The sequence below is a fragment of the Rhizoctonia solani genome, chromosome 2, assembly GCF_016906535.1.
Source record: "Rhizoctonia solani chromosome 2, complete sequence".
Taxonomy (NCBI): Eukaryota; Fungi; Basidiomycota; class Agaricomycetes; order Cantharellales; family Ceratobasidiaceae; genus Rhizoctonia; species Rhizoctonia solani.
In genome coordinates, this window is record NC_057371.1 from 2,086,729 (window position 1) to 2,102,328 (window position 15,600).

Here is a 15,600-nt window from a genome sequence, read left to right on the forward strand (position 1 = left end):
TCCACCCAGTTGCGCAGATACTAGTGTGAGCGTTTAGCGTAAACAGATAATTCGGTGGCTCGAGCAGGATAGAAGGATCGAGGATGACTATCGAATGTGGCGCTTCAGTAGTTGGGTCAAAACGCGATCTTGCACCAAAGCCACGTGACTTCTAATGTGAAATTCGGGCTCTTTGGCCGGGCAAGGGCCTTGCAACTTTCTAGGACCAAATTAAAGTTTAAACAATATTTATATCTACATCTACATCATTTTCCAGAGACGTCTATTCGGAGAAACAAGTCATGCCATTATGTAAGGAATATAAACGAGTGTAATAATAAGTAAAGATTTTAAAAAAGTCCCTGCACTCAAGCGAAAAGCACGGCCAAAACACCAACCATCCCAACCAATGCACCTGCAAAGCCAATAGGAGCACTCGCCCTGAATCCAGAGTTCCTCAGTCCGATTCCACCACCAGCAGTGGTCCTGATGGTCTCGTTGGTGTTGGTCTCGATATAAGCGTCTTCGAGAGGCTGGTGCAAGCAGTGGCTAACACTCGAAAGAGTGAACTTGGGTTGATGTGCGAGAGCATCTGGAAGAATGTAACCAACAGCGAGGTCAACGGTCTCTTGATACAAGTCATGTTGGAGCACAATGAAACCAGTATCGAGAGTAGCGGCCTTTTCCAAGATTTTGTTGAAGGCGCTATACGAGTAAGTACCATTGGAGGTACCACCTGGAATACGCCAGTCTATCATAGATAGTTAGCAATGAACTGCTTCGATGTAGGAAATGAACTTACCGGAAGTGTCAAACTCGTCCTTTCCAACACTATTTCTTGGCATCAGTGTGCGCATCATCCCAAGTCAAATAAACACACATACCCAGTCCAGATAACGGGGGTCAGGTCCATGGCCATGGCAATAGCACGGACACGATCATCAATATCACCATAAGGAGGACGCATAGTAAGCGGCGACACCCCGGTCACATCGCGAATCGCCTTTCGGGTCCACCCAAGCTCTGCGATAATTTGCTCGTTGGTGAGAGAGGTAAGTGGGTAGTGCGACCATGTATGCACGGATAACTTTAAATTATGTATATTAGATAAACGGCTCGCAAATAATGAATAATCTACCGACCTCATGGCCCTTCATGTATTCATACTGAACTATCTCGGGGCGAGAAATGACGCGAGAGCCGACAACGTAGAAAGTAGCGTTGAGCTGATGCTCATCCAAGTAGTGCAAAAGCTTGGGCGTGTACGGCGAAGGACCATCGTCGTACCTGGGAACAAATGTTTCAGATCGAAAAGGAAAAGGAACCAAAAAGGCCACTCACGTCAAGCCCCATGACATCTTGTCAGGGCACACTGTAATGTCAGTTGGGCGAGTGCACCCTCCGCAGGTCCACCAGCAGTTTCCGGCCTATGGATAGAAAAATATAGGTAAGAGTAGTCTATAGATTCTTGTAGATGGTTGCATACCGCAGAACCTTGTTTGGCCAGTTCAGGATCGCCAGCACACGAGCCATCTTTCGTCTGGGGGATTAAAGGAATGCTGGGATTATTTGCCATGACCTCGGCAATCCAGTCTTGAACCTCGGGAGAGTCGGTAGGAGGAACCTTGTCGATTGGAGGATACCGTGAAGCCACGATCATTTCTGGGCATCAAGTTAGTCTAGCGGTTTGGCCACTACGAGAGTGAGCACTTACTACTTGGCAAAGTACGAGCTCCCTTGAGCGGAGCAGTAGCTCCAGCAGCATAGGTAGTAGTCAAGTGCACTGGCGATTGAACTGGGCCGCCCATAGTAATGTGGTCCAAAGAAGGAATACTAGGATCAGTCGCGGTCATGTGTTGGGGCGCAGGAGCACGCGAGATGGATGGTGCGGCCGAGGTGGACGACGAAGAAGCAGCACTCGAGCTAGAGAGACTAGGAGCACCAGTCTGAGCTGCCGAGGAGGAAGATACAGTGGTTGACAGAGCGGCTTGACGACGCTGTGTTTGTTTACTCGAGTAAGCTTCTATGAAGAGATCTGGTATTTAGAATACTAACCTCGAGGTATGCTTCATGGGCAGGATTCCCGGCTAAAACAACATGGGAACAGGAGAGCACTGCAGCTGCAGTCGAGGTGATTAAGGCGTATCGCATTGTATTAGAGGTAATGAGTGGAAAGTGTCGAAGGACGGTGGAGGCGCACAGAGGGCGTCGTTGGTATTATAACAAGAAAAGGTCAGCGGTCGTCGCGCTGAAAAGGCCAAGGTATACAAGGCCCGTTTCCGAAATAGCCCTTTTTTAAAGTGGTGCCAAGTGACACCCTATCATGTAATCATAGAGTTAGTGTCCTTACATACGTCAACCCCGATCTTCGATCAAACCCCTCCGCGCTTCTTTCAGGATCCTCTTTTCGCTTTGAGGGAGGGTCCCTGCGATCCCAATGCCGAGACGTGACAAGAGTGAAAGTCATTTCAGCTATCCCGAATGGCACGCCGTGGCCAAAGTTGCTCTTTTGTCGATGCAAAGGCGTGTGTGTCTGGAATCCCCGCCAAGAATCCAAGGTTGCTCCCTCTTCGTCCTGAAACTGAGCTCCAACTACGTGTGCCATTATTGGATTTTAGCTATGGTTCTGATTATGTCTAACATGGCACTACCGTCCTGCCGTGCATTCACTGTGCATATAATCACAGCGATCCAAAAACAGCGGTAGTGCAGCAAAAATACAACAACGCAACCCATCAATTCGAGCTTTCTCGCCGTATACATACGAGTAATCACTTAAAGGTCCTGCCTAGTGAGATTGGCCACATGGGCAAAGGTTGACCGTGCGCTTGCTCAAGATTGGAGGGATTGCGATCATTGATATAAAAAAACCCCCAAGAGATTGTATTACAGATATCCTCAGCCCATACAATCCCGAGTTATACACGTCCATATCACCAAAACAAAGAAACAACAGCTGATAAACGAGAGTGTGGGTGTGAGCTATTTTCACACAAAACCATGCCATCACCATTCGAGGGGCCTATTTGACAACAATATTTAAGTAAACGATAACAAACACATTGACAGTCTAGGACGTACGATTTAGTAGCGATTGGGCTTGCAGCAGAGATCATCATTGTCCCAGCCGTACTTCCTATCGCATTCAGGGCTTCCGTAGTCAGGCTTGCGAGGAGCGCAGTGCCCCGCGAGTGCCAGTACCACTTCTTGGGGCAGTTCCATCCATTACTAATTTTTGTCAATTTAGACAAGATCCTAAAGCTGGAATGTATAGTCACTCACGGAGGGTTAGATGGCTTGGAGTCACCACCATAAGGAAGACAAGTAGACTTGCTCTTCCACCAGAAGTGAGAGGAGTTGCATTGACCAGGAGGTGTGGGCCGAGAGTATGTGGGCACACACGAGTCGTCTTCGTCGTCCCATTTCCATCCATCAGAGCATCCGGCATCCCCGTACGTTGGGGACGAGGGGACGCAATATCTAAAGGGATTCAGTAAAGCCACGCAGGTAACTTCATACGATAGGGACATACTTGAACTTCTTGTTCCAGTACCACTTTCCGCAATCCCGATCCTTGGGTGGGTCGCACCTATCTTTATCGTTGTTGCTGTCATAGTAATATCAGACATATGCGCACATTGTCCCGTCTAAATTGGTACTCACGGCAAGCATACACTCTTACGACCATACCAGAACGAACTGTGACCGCAAGAGTCCTCGTTCTTGTGAGTCGGAACCGCAACAACCATAGAGGCGCAGACAGCGGCGATCGCAGTGATTTTGAGACCGTACATCTTGAAAAGAGAGTAAAAGATCAAGTGAGTGAGGAGAGCTAAGAGCAGAAGAGACAAGACAACTCGATGAGCCGATGATCGAATAGCTGTGGGTGTCTGGACCTTTTATACTCCTGGGTTGGGCGTACTGGCGCAAAAGGTTATAGCCAAATTCGCATGTGCTTGGCATGCAGTAATACCGGCAAGGGGTTTCATTGAATTGTGATGGCGCGTGTTCCTGGGAACACATGAACAACCATCAAATCTCTAGGCGGATTGTACTATTTTAGGATATAGCCATTCGGTCACTACCTCGGTGGAATAATCAGATGTGGCGGCGCCTGAATGACTGTATAGAGGGCGTATTGACCAGGTTTGATTCTGGTGTGAAATACAAAGCTGGGCTTCTTGCGGCGTCATTACCTGTGGAGGTCCGTTGGATACAAATTGTTCTTTACATTATATTTGAATTTGAATGCACAGGAGTCGAACACGCTCTCGGGGCGATTGACCCGTATAGTCGAATATACATCTTCCATGAAAATATCAATCTGTTCAAGAAGCATGACACCCTACAATTGCTCGTTGAATACAAATCCAATCACATTGAGCATATTTATCCCTTTAAACCTGGGAACAGGGATTTGATGCTCTACATCTTCGCCTTGGATGGTTGATGTTCCTGGGCCTGTGAGAATAATGCATATAATTCTTCTCCGGCGTTTTTGATTTCTTCTCGGAACTCAGATGAGGGCATCTCCTTCCGGGACGTAATTGTGAATTGCATACGGTCATTGTAACCCGTCATGTATGCCACCCCAAACTATAGAACAAACATGTCAGTAAACAATCGGATGTTCCTTGTTCTCGAGACAACGTACGCCGTCAGGTACAACTTCACCCTAAAAAGCCACCGCCTCAATCAGTTTGATACACTTATATGCATACTGAATGTGACCCACCCAGCCATATCCTGGAAAATGTTTACTAAATATCGCGCTTGTACTCAATGTCCACTTGGAGGCGCGCTGGTACAGTGGATCGGAGAATATCGAGGGCATTGTTTCTCCCTCACTTGTGCGAACGAGGTGCCTCAAACCTGCATCGCACTCAACACCAACAGTCAAAAAATCGATTACCAGAAACGCACCAAACATATGCCGGTCTACGCCCATCGCATTTCCTGCTTCCCGGGCACGCTGAATGTGTACCTTGGCCGCATCCCTGAATAACGAGATTTTACGCTCGGCAGGGACTAATATCATATCCACGATCAGTTACGCCCCTCCCTCCCGTCTCTCTTCCGGACCAAAACTATAACAAATCGACCGACCTTTTGAATCCATAGCCTCACAAAACGCCTTGACCTCTTCAGAGACAACTCGAATGGTCTCGGTCCGGCCCTTTCGGAACTTGCGAGTCGTCGCCGCCTCGTACGTCCCGGCCAGTTCGCCCTTGCCCACGTTCGGAACAAGTCCCGTCTTGCTGAGTCGCCAAAATGCGAGTTGGATGATGAGTTGGGCCCAGCTATCGGGCGAGACGTTGAATTTTTTTACTACGTCTTTTCCGTAGGGGAGTAGAAGGTACTGGAGATCTTGAGAGTTGACGAGCTCAGAACCTGCTTGACGGGCTGATTCGATTGCGGTTTGTAGCGTCGAAGTAAGTGTAAAGTCAAGTGGAGTGGGAGCGGGAAGAGGCGAAGAGACGGACGCTCCGGCGTGTGGGAAAGATTGAGACTGTAGGTCGGTTAGAACCTCATCACACAATCGAACGGTTGGTGTGCCTAGGGAAACGGGCATAAATTTTATGAATTGATATTAGACTTGAATAGTTGCACTCACCGTCCATGACGCTGTGCTCGCCCATAAATCCAGCTTCTCCATTATCATATACAATGAATTGGCACGGCTTGTCCACCCTGGTTTGTATTGTAATCATAAATGGAGGGCGAAAATCTATCCAATTCGACATACCAACGATTTCCGAGCTCTTCGCCTTTCAAACCTCCGTGCCAAGAGGCACGAGAAAGCTCAGCTGGCCCTTGAGGACGTCCCTTGTCAAGGCATACAATAAATGCGCATGATTCAATCTCGCGGAGGATCTCAGCATTCGCTGGAATTTCACGGAGCGCTTGATAGTCCTGCCCATTGGGTCAATAACTCAAGCCCTGAATAAATGTGCATTTATGTACATACCTTTGCCCACACATCTCTATTATTCGACGTGAGGACCCCCACGCCCGGGGTCGGCTCTTCCGAATGCTGGTAAATATAGTCAAACTGTCTAAATTGCCGGATTACCTTCACACCAAATCGAATTCATGAATGAAATCAAGACTCACTTTTGCAATTCATCAGTCCCCAAAAGGCCACCGTCAGGTGCAGAGGCATCGACTCTCCAGAGTCTTCCATTTCGAATGACTACAACATGGCCAGAATCACCTGTATCGCCAGCTTGTGCAAACGAGACGCTAAAGTCCTTCCCGTCTGTCCCGGGGACGCGACAGCAGTCGAACATCCAACTAGAATATAGGAGATCAGTCAACGGGTTTATTCGGGTTTGTGATCTGACTTGCCGCCAAGTGTCCATGCACATCGGTCCCTCTTTGGTAGCATCTGGGGTTAGCTCGCCCCGCTTAAGCCGTTGTCGGAATAACATGGCTGATCGTGTAAGCGCGGCTGCACGGTGAGATGTAGTTTGTGGGAGATGCGCAGGGTGAGGGGTAAATCCATCTGAAAAAGTATTCAGTAAGCCAGCGGTGACCCAACAGAGTGAGAACGATGGTTACAATAGTAGGACACATTGATCACAACCTTGACACGGTATTTTCAATAATTCACGTATTAGTTCGATGCAGATTGTCACTTACCGAATCGCGGTAGGTAAGATATGCAGCCTGTGCGCCATTTAGTAAAATAGACTCAACAATATACATCATTTGTGACTCACATCATCCCACCATTCCTCCAGCCATGTACTCCCAATTTTATCCTTTTCCTCCTTGCGCTGCAACAGCCTCTCTTGTAATTTCCTGCGAGATCAGCACTTCTAAGTTCCTCAATCTTGGTCTCTGCAGCCTTGAGCTCCTCAGCGCTCCTTGCGAGTGGTTTCAAAGTGGCCTTGAGGCGGTCCAAAGAGACATCAAGGTCCGGAACGGGTAGTAAAGGCAATGCAGCTTCCCCCGCAAACGTTTTAGTATTTGGAAGAGGCGCAGGTGCACGCGATTTCCAGTCTGCGGAACGAGTGACCATTGGAGCCGTCGTAGATGCTGCGCGGAGCGAAAGCGAGAGTCGTGGGTGTTTGCAGAATGGAGCTCTGGTCCTCGCAAGCATTATCGTCGTGTGTAGATGGGTGAGTGAAATACAGGTGAAATGTGGGGAACTAAGCGCTCGGTCCGGCTGCAGAGAAGTGCCCGACTTGCCGGACGCGCCAGACCCACATCCATAATCAAGCTTGATGCGCACGGACCAGTGTATCAAGGTATAAAATGAGACGCTGAAGCTGACTGAAATCTTTACCACTCTGGCCTTTTGGCTTAGATCAAGTGTAGTATCTGTTCTTTTAGTCTTAATCGACTAAACGCTGGCACCGCCAGCTATATCGATTATTCAATTTTTGCCGCCCGGGTAGCTGCTCCTCTGCTTGCACGAGCGGTTACAAGATGACCTTGCCCTTACAGTACTGGCTTGTGTCGTCGCGGGATTTCTCTTTTCTTTTTGTTAGGTTTGGGGCCTAACCCTAAACTCCTCTTTGTTACATTTGTAAGAGGATGGATTAACTAATCTACTCTAATTTTTTATATTGGCCCTATCTGACGTGCGGGAGCAATATCATCACTCGTCGCCAGCCATTCCTATGATCCAAGATCGACTCTTCTGATTTTAGGTACACCCACGGCTGGTACTGTCGCCCATCAAACGCATTTTGCTCCAACGCGCCAATTGTATGATGCATTTCGTGTAAATCAACCGGGCACAATAGATTTATGTGAACCTTCACGTGCTCAGGCTGTGATTTTCAGTCGCCGAGCCGCTCTAAATCTGATCAAAGGAATCGGTCAAGACGCGTGGACTATTCCTAGCCTCTTCCGAAGTTCTCCTCCCCTTGATTTCAATATTTACGAGAACCTATATAGTTTATGCGCGACCATAGACATCCAGCCAGTGCACTCCCACATTCAGCCAGTTTGTTCCAACTATGTTGTTCCTACCCGCTCTCATCCTCGGGCCATCGCTGCTCTTCAATGAGGTTTCAGCCACAACATACAAAGTTGCTATTGTGGGCGCTGGCGCCGGGGGCTCTTCCGCATCCTACTGGCTTTCTCTCGCGAAGCAGCGCGCTCCCGCTGGGACCAACGTAGAGATCACCGTTTACGAGCAAGACAAGCGCGTCGGCGGTCGTAAGTCTCGTTTGTTGCATTCATCCTGTAGCTTAGACTCACCGTCCGAACGGTTAATAGGAAGCACGACCGTTTATCCGTACAACAACACTGCGTACGCACCTATTGAACTTGGCGCGTCAATTTTCACGACGGCAACCGAAACATGGTTCGGGCTGCCTCCGAATTTGGATATCAGCTCGTTACGTTTGGTGGAGTAGTTCCCGGCACGGGCATTTGGGACGGAGCCAAGTTCGTCTGGAGGACTACAGACAATAGCACTGCAGATAACATTCGTATGGAAGAACGGTACCAAGATGGACCCACTAAATTGGGAGGATTGTAAGTGCGGGATATGATTTATTCTGCTTGGCTTTCGGTCTAACCTTTCATGGTACAGGATCGTGCCGTTCTTGACCTCGTTCGCCAAGTCATACACGCCTTCGTTCCCTAAATTCCCAACTGTCAAGGACTACGCATCCGCAGTGGACTACACCTCGCTCCTGCCTTACACCCTCAAATCCTACCTCACTCAAGGTGGCATTAACCTCAATTGGATCAATGATTTCATGACAGGAAGCACGCGCTTTAACTATGGACAAGACGTTGGTTCCATCAGCGCTGTCCCGGGAATGGCGAGCTTGTCCGCCGGTACATCCTACAGTGTCAAGGACGGCAACTTTAAAGTTTTTGAGCAATTTTTATCTCGAAGCGGAGCGTCACTTCACTCGGACCACGGTACGTAATTATATGCTCATATGAGGTACGCCTCTAAAGTTTCATATCATTTTTTCAAGGTCAATTGCATTGAGAAAGACAAGAACGCCAAATACAACGTTAAAACGAACAAGGGCACGGCAACCTACGACGCAGTCATCATTGCAGCCCCTCTCCCGCTAACAAACATCAAGTTCGTCAATACCGCCACCCAACCATCTTCATTCCCCAAAGTCGACTACCTCCACCTCCACGTCACGCTACTCACCACCACCACCCCTTCGCTCCTCCCGACTTACTTCAAGGCCAACAATTCGTCCGCATTGCCCGGGACGATTCTAACCACGGCCGAGTACGGCTCCAAGCCTCAATTTAACTCGATTCGGTACCAGGCTACGATCGACAAGAATGGCAAGACAGAGTATGTGGTGAAGATTTTCTCGCCTGCCAAAATCTCGGATACTACTTTGGCAACGTTATTTGGGAAGAACTCGATTGGATGGGTGCTCCGCAAGGAAGTAAGTCATAAATCAGCCATATCTATAGACTTTTACTTACGTTTATCAACGAACCTAGTGGGACGCGTACCCCTACTTTCCCATCCGATCTGAATTCCCTCCTGTGAAGCTTGACAAGGGGTTATACTATGTGAACTCTATGGAAGCGTACGTCTGTTCTTCTCCACTCCGTTAGCAACTGACTCACGCACACCATTTTGCCGCCAGTTTATTCTCAACGATGGAAACAGAAATCATCTCTTCGCGTAACGTCGTGGATCTTTTGTCGACAGAACTCATAGGATCTGGATTGTGTGGCCCCGAGGGACCTAAAGGTCCGGCAACGGACAGCTACGTTCTTGGTTGGGATTGTTAGGTAAAGAAAGGGCGCACACACTCGGTGGCTTGTTATTTGAAGTCTATTCTTCGTTTCTGCTTGGGTTTATGGTGTATAGTTTGCGTTTTTATCTTTAAATGTATCCGTTTGGAGCATTCAGCACTGTTGCTTGCTGACATAAGCACGGACCTATAATTAGACTAAGACTGACAAAGGTATACTCTCGTCTACTATGTTGTTTATCCGTGAATAAGAAGTCTGTTGAATACGAGCAGAATGAAGTTTGTTCTATACTTTCAGTGTTCAATTCAAATCTATTGGGTACTTCGCAAAGTAATTATCTCATAGTGTGATGTGTTACTTCGAAATCTCCCATCAGTGTGTCCAAAATCCATATTGTAGCTATTGTTAATTTCTTTTGGATGAAGGCTGATACCAAAACAGGACTTTGTTTCGAATAGAAATTGGAATGTTGCCTCGGTTATGGCAGTCGGCGTTGGTCGGTAAATGCTAACACCCTATGGTGTATAGGTGCCAGAGCCGAATTCAGCATACGTTTCATTCCGTTCTACGTATATTCGAGACCTATGGGATATAGACAAATTCGAAATTCAGTATATCTCTGGTTTGCTGCCCTTCTCTCGTGGTGAGCCATCAACATTAAAGGTCAGCAATAATTGAATATAGAATAGGTGTAATTATAAAGTGAGTATGATACTGAGTCTATCCGAACTGGAATAACAACAATAGTCCCTGAGCCTCTCTGCCTTATTTGAACTCTCAGTTCTCTGTAGTTACATCGGGAAAGATTTCGCCAGATACTCAATTGAGCGGCCCGCTCCGCTTCCGACGTATATTGTTCTGATTCACCAATCACCAAGTGTGAACGGACATCCCTGAAATCGGCCGGAGCCAAATAAATTCCTGGTCTGAGCGCCAGAATGGTTCATAATCAGGCAGCTTAGATGTGATATGCAGTTAAGTTGCGATTGGCTAGTTCTTTATGACCCAAGCTACTCATTTGATAATAGTACTTTTCGTTCCCTTTGAAAGTAGTGGACACCAGAGTTGTACCGGTAGTAAACCCTATAGGCGCGCATAAATAAGCTTATATTGATATGTGCTAGAACTCGCAATGTTACCAGGCCAATATTCACTAGCCGAACCACCACGCCAGTAGAAATCTCTTTCTGACACTGGGTACCAGACAAATCAACTTATTTCATTAATAACAACTTATTTGCTTTCCTCAATACTGTACCGACCCACTGCAAGGTATCTAGACGTACAATATAGCTGATTCGTTCCAATTCCGGTACATGGAAGTACTTCCGTCTTCCCCTTTGCCTTCAGAAGTTGACCAGTTGGGCTCAAGACCGGTGCGAAGTGATCAACACGGCCGCATCGAGTTCCTAATTAGGAGAATAGCCCCATCGGAAACTTGGTAAGTAATCACCCGACCTCTGCTTCCAGTCCATCCTATGTATTATGCCGTAAAAACAGCGCTTGCCTGTAGCTTTGGCGGCCCGCTCTCATGGTATTTATTCCACAACTCAAGAGCGGGCTCAGTTGCTACCAGTGCAGATACTATGAGATTACTCCATATTCTCGCCCTCTTCTCGTTCTCGCTCGTCTCGTACGCAGCAGCATTTACCAACCCTATCAAAGCTAAGGATGGATCCGACCCGTATATTGTAAGTAGCTAATCATACAATATGAATGAAACCAATTCTAAACAACAATTACGCAGGTGTACTCAAATGGGTATTATTACTTGACCAGTAGGCTCAGTAGCTGGCATTCGATTTATAAGTATTGGTAACCGTATGCGTTTTTAGCGACAACATGGAGCAATATTCAGATTACCCGTGCTACTGTAGGCCCACATGTTATTTTTTGTTCCTCTGCGACTAAACTTTCATGTGTTCCAGTCCATGGCTGGTCTGAAAACAGCTACCCCAAAGGTCGTCTGGTCGGATTCAACGGCTTCCAGGTGCTGCAACCTTTGTGAGTGGTTGTATCCTATTGGAGTCGCATATAGTAAGGTCATCATCCACAATAATCTATAGGGGCTCCTGAGATTCATTGGATTGCCGGGCAATCATCGTGGTTCATGTCAGTGGTCATGCTAATTGGAGTTCACCTGCTATCCGGCTGAGCAAGACATGTTGTCACAGATATTACACTGCTGGTGTCGCTGGAACTGCAAACTTTGACGGACAGCGCCTACACGTATTGAAAGGTAGCTCTAACGATATATGGGCATCGTCTTGGTCCTATGCTGGTGGGTTTTGTTCGAATTACTAATAAATCTCAGTTCATTTATAAAATTTATCGGGCGTGAACCAGGACGCATCGTGATCCCCAACCGAGATGTCTGGGCCATCGATGCAACCGTCCTGTTCCTTCCTTCTGGACCGTACCTTGTCTTTTCAAGCTGGGACGGCGACGAACAGTGTCTCTGGATTTCGTGAGCACCCAATTTATGTGCAAAATTAGACACTAAACTGCCTAACTTGTTACGTAGGAAGATGAATTCGGCCACAACTGTGGGCAGTCCTGTTAAAATATCTCGCCCTTCCAATTCGTGGGAGCAAATAGGTGGTAAAACCAACGAAGGACCTGGTGTGTGCTACTAATACTCCGTACTTGTCTGACTTGATGATTTACTTGATGCCAATAGCTGCTCTTTACCATGGCGGCAGGACATGGATTATATGTAGGCCACCACGCATGCAACTACTCTGAGATTTTGATTTAGCTTAAAATACAGACTCGGCCTCGAGTTGTGCCGGAACTGGATACTCCTTGGGAAGTATTGAGCTCACCGGGGTTGATCCCCTCTCTGCATCGTCGTGGACCAAATACAACAATGGTCCTATCTTCAAGTCGGCTTTTGGAAACTACGCTGTATGCAAATCGTCCAAATACTGAAACCAATGCTTTTACTGATACAAAAACATCTAATAGCCGGGCCATAACGGATTCTTTACCGCGTAAGTCAATGATTATATATGCGCAAATAATTATAATGTCTGAAATAACATGATTTTATAGTCCGTCTGGAAACATCTACAACGTAAGCCCGATATTCAAGTGCCTTCTCGCATTATCAGTGCATTGACACCTTAAACGACTAGGTATACCATGCTTCCCCATCCACTATCACCTGTGATGGGAATCGGCGAACAATGGTGCAGGCTGTTGGATGGCACTCTGACGGCACTCCGAACTTGGGTGAACCGCGTGCGCTCACAGATAATGTACCCGAGCCCGCTTGAATTTCCTCAGTGTAGCGTTGGCCAGATAAAGGCATGATTTGTACTGTATCTCACCAACTTACCAAACGATCACATGAGGTCTTGCAATTAATTTTGGCTGTAATCTCAACCAGAGATGGTTTCCTTCCAAGCACCACAAATCGACAGCTGTTGCTTGTGTCCAGGCACACAAGGACAGCCATTGAGTATAGTAGCGTACAGCAAGGATAATTCATTCAGGAAATATTAGTATCCGGGTGAATACCATGAATGCCCGATTCAATCACATTAATACGCGTACAAAGCATCCAAGTCAAACAGTAATAATACATGTTAGTACTAGATATAAAGTTCATGCGATGGGTCCGCGACGAGTCCGTATGATGAGTCTGCCCATATTCGTGTACAGAGTTGGTTTGTTCAGTCCGAAGCCAATGTCAAAAACATAACTCTGTCTTCAATAGAAACGAGAGTGCTGGGCGAGGTTTCAAGCCTATGATGCCCAATATTCGTCTGTGATGGCGAGTGTTTAGTATAAAGGCATCGAACGCCAGCTTTGTGCATGACTTGAACGAGAGAGCCATCATCCACATGTCGAATCTCTACAAAATCCTGTGAAAACGCAATGATATATGGGTAATGAAGAGCTGTATATGAAAAAGCGTTAAGCCATTCAATGCTTTGCTGTGTGATTGGAGAGTACTCGCCACAAGCGATCGGAGTTCCTTCCCAGTAGATAATCACATTCTTGTCAGATTTCCATCCAGTCTTGTTGACATAGAACGCGAATTCTGTAATACTTACTGTTAAACTTGTAGACCGAATCGATAGAAACGCAAACGAACCTCTATAGCATACCAAAAATTCATCCCCGACGCGATACACATCTAGCGGGCGGGGATTTTTGTACTGTCCCACAAAGTTCAATGCGTTGTCCGCTGGATCCAATAAAACTTGAGTGTCCAAGGTTTCCAGGTCAACGACCTCGAATCCAGCACTTCCAGCTACGCAGAGCTTAGTCTTCAGGAATTGTACAGAGTACAATTCTGCAGGTAGGTAAAAATCCTGAATATCACGAGACCTAAATACAGTAGCAACTGTCTCTAGTAAATAGACACACCTTCCATATCTTCAGTCTATTCGATGTGTCCTTGAACGAAGTCTCGACATTCCGATTCAAATTGGACCCCGCTGGAAAACCAACTGACTCTAGAATCTTGACGGTGCTTGAAAGTGAAGCCGTCTTGACCATGCATACCACCGTACGGTCCATACACAATCCAACCTTGAAGAACGATACTTGCGCGCGAGAAAGGCGAACCGCTCGATTCATACGGTCGAATAAGTCAAGAGCGTCAAGCGGAAATGTGAAAACCGATCGCTCTAAGATAGCTTTTGTCGTAAGGAAGCAGAATGTGTAAGACGCATACATCCCACGGACGTACCGGCCAATACGACTAACAATAAAAGATCTTCTAAGACATCGATCTGTTGTACGTTGGTCAAATCGATCAACTTTCGAGATTGGGCATTCTGCGCTTGAAAATACACCCCATCATCTGTTCCATAAACGATAATTTGATTATTATCTATTCCAATGTATTCCTCAGCTTATTGGGTCAGCAGCAACTAAAATGATTTTGTGCTTACCATACAGGGCTGCGCAGTTGACTCTGAGATGTTCCTGTCTGACAAGCATGTCTTGACCAAGTGAAAGCGCATTGGACTCTGTACTCCGCCGATTAGTGTCTCTCTGTGCGTCAACGTTCTCTACCCAAGCCTGGGCCACATCAGCAGTAGGAGACAATAATATCAAAGGTTTTTCCTGCAACCCAAATAGCGCAGCTATAAATAGATTCATGCACTCATGCTGTAACTCAAACAGAGCTTACTCTGTTAAATCGCTTCCCATGAGACAAAAAGCGTAGTTGATGACGGACTTTGTTTCGGGGTAATGGTATGAACCCAAGTATGTTCGGTCGAGTTTGCTCCGAAGATACTTGAAGGAGTTGGATTGGGGTTGGCTAGAGAGAGCAACTCTCTTGTGTCAGTCCTAGTGTGGTGTACAAACAAATCCCGCCCAAACTCACGTGGTCGACCAGATGCAACCGCTCTCGTCCATCAATGACCTTGGGCTTGGTAATGATCAAAGCATGGTCGAATAAGAAGAGTTTGTACTCTTTTTTCTTTGATTTGTGCCTGAGGGTACCTTGATGAATCAACCGGCGTGCTGGATCGTTGAGTTTTAGCCTTTGCTTCTACGTAGACCGTTAAAGGGCGATTGGAACGACTAAAATAAAGGAGCCACACACCATTTCTCGATTATTAAAAAGCAATAATTCACTTAGCTGGACTAAATCTAATATATTCCCTCCCGACTCGCTTGTGTTTTCCTGCTCATTCGCTGCCGCAAGCTCAAGTGGGGGAGCCATGTTGGACTCAGACGTTGTGGTTGCTCACAGATACAGATAAAGGGGAAGGAGAGGAGCGAGAGAATCCCGAGCAAGTTGATATATATTTGAGTGCACTGCATTCAGGCTGTCCATCCACGCCCGAGCACAACCCCGTTTTAGTGCTCCAGGGTTTGTGTATTACCCATCTGTCACAGTCAAGGCACTCGCCAGATTCTTCGGCTACTCTAACAAGTAGCCAACAGTCT

General features: G+C 46.9%; 6 protein-coding genes across 6 annotated transcripts; 2 read left to right on the top strand and 4 right to left on the bottom strand.

The window, feature by feature from the left end:
- Positions 1–347: 347 nt before the first annotated feature.
- On the bottom strand, positions 348–2,130 carry RhiXN_05279 (chitin deacetylase; the record flags this gene model as incomplete). The annotated part of the gene is made up of 8 exons (XM_043325095.1): positions 348–730; positions 782–810; positions 864–1,066; positions 1,122–1,266; positions 1,321–1,406; positions 1,466–1,641; positions 1,694–1,976; positions 2,035–2,130. 8 exons carry the CDS (start codon positions 2,128–2,130, stop codon positions 348–350), a joined length of 1,401 nt encoding a protein of 466 aa, XP_043177514.1.
- An 855-nt stretch (positions 2,131–2,985) lies between these two features.
- RhiXN_05280 (uncharacterized protein) lies at positions 2,986–3,773 on the bottom strand (the record flags this gene model as incomplete). The annotated part of the gene is made up of 5 exons (XM_043325096.1): positions 2,986–3,001; positions 3,061–3,207; positions 3,262–3,459; positions 3,512–3,586; positions 3,643–3,773. 5 exons carry the CDS (start codon positions 3,771–3,773, stop codon positions 2,986–2,988), a joined length of 567 nt encoding a protein of 188 aa, XP_043177515.1.
- Positions 3,774–4,404: 631 nt separating this feature from the next.
- RhiXN_05281 (carnitine O-acetyltransferase) lies at positions 4,405–7,084 on the bottom strand (the record flags this gene model as incomplete). The annotated part of the gene is made up of 11 exons (XM_043325097.1): positions 4,405–4,575; positions 4,634–4,654; positions 4,715–4,851; positions 4,903–5,007; positions 5,086–5,535; positions 5,594–5,670; positions 5,726–5,892; positions 5,948–6,035; positions 6,094–6,273; positions 6,622–6,648; positions 6,702–7,084. The coding sequence occupies 11 exons, from the start codon at positions 7,082–7,084 to the stop codon at positions 4,405–4,407; spliced, it is 1,806 nt and encodes a 601-aa protein (XP_043177516.1).
- Positions 7,085–7,949: 865 nt separating this feature from the next.
- On the top strand, positions 7,950–9,720 carry RhiXN_05282 (prenylcysteine lyase; the record flags this gene model as incomplete). Its single annotated transcript, XM_043325098.1, has 8 exons — positions 7,950–8,151; positions 8,212–8,347; positions 8,410–8,472; positions 8,531–8,781; positions 8,843–8,868; positions 8,928–9,365; positions 9,424–9,512; positions 9,573–9,720. The coding sequence occupies 8 exons, from the start codon at positions 7,950–7,952 to the stop codon at positions 9,718–9,720; spliced, it is 1,353 nt and encodes a 450-aa protein (XP_043177517.1).
- A 1,550-nt stretch (positions 9,721–11,270) lies between these two features.
- RhiXN_05283 (glycoside hydrolase family 43 protein) lies at positions 11,271–12,962 on the top strand (the record flags this gene model as incomplete). The annotated part of the gene is made up of 13 exons (XM_043325099.1): positions 11,271–11,375; positions 11,432–11,462; positions 11,520–11,557; positions 11,613–11,688; positions 11,751–11,796; positions 11,859–11,965; positions 12,031–12,151; positions 12,209–12,306; positions 12,365–12,400; positions 12,455–12,591; positions 12,652–12,677; positions 12,739–12,760; positions 12,822–12,962. The coding sequence occupies 13 exons, from the start codon at positions 11,271–11,273 to the stop codon at positions 12,960–12,962; spliced, it is 984 nt and encodes a 327-aa protein (XP_043177518.1).
- A 399-nt stretch (positions 12,963–13,361) lies between these two features.
- Positions 13,362–15,373, bottom strand: RhiXN_05284 (Rho guanine nucleotide exchange factor; the record flags this gene model as incomplete). Its single annotated transcript, XM_043325100.1, has 8 exons — positions 13,362–13,732; positions 13,787–14,006; positions 14,062–14,333; positions 14,387–14,530; positions 14,592–14,766; positions 14,834–14,965; positions 15,032–15,199; positions 15,254–15,373. The coding sequence occupies 8 exons, from the start codon at positions 15,371–15,373 to the stop codon at positions 13,362–13,364; spliced, it is 1,602 nt and encodes a 533-aa protein (XP_043177519.1).
- Between the last annotated feature and the right edge of the window lie 227 nt (positions 15,374–15,600).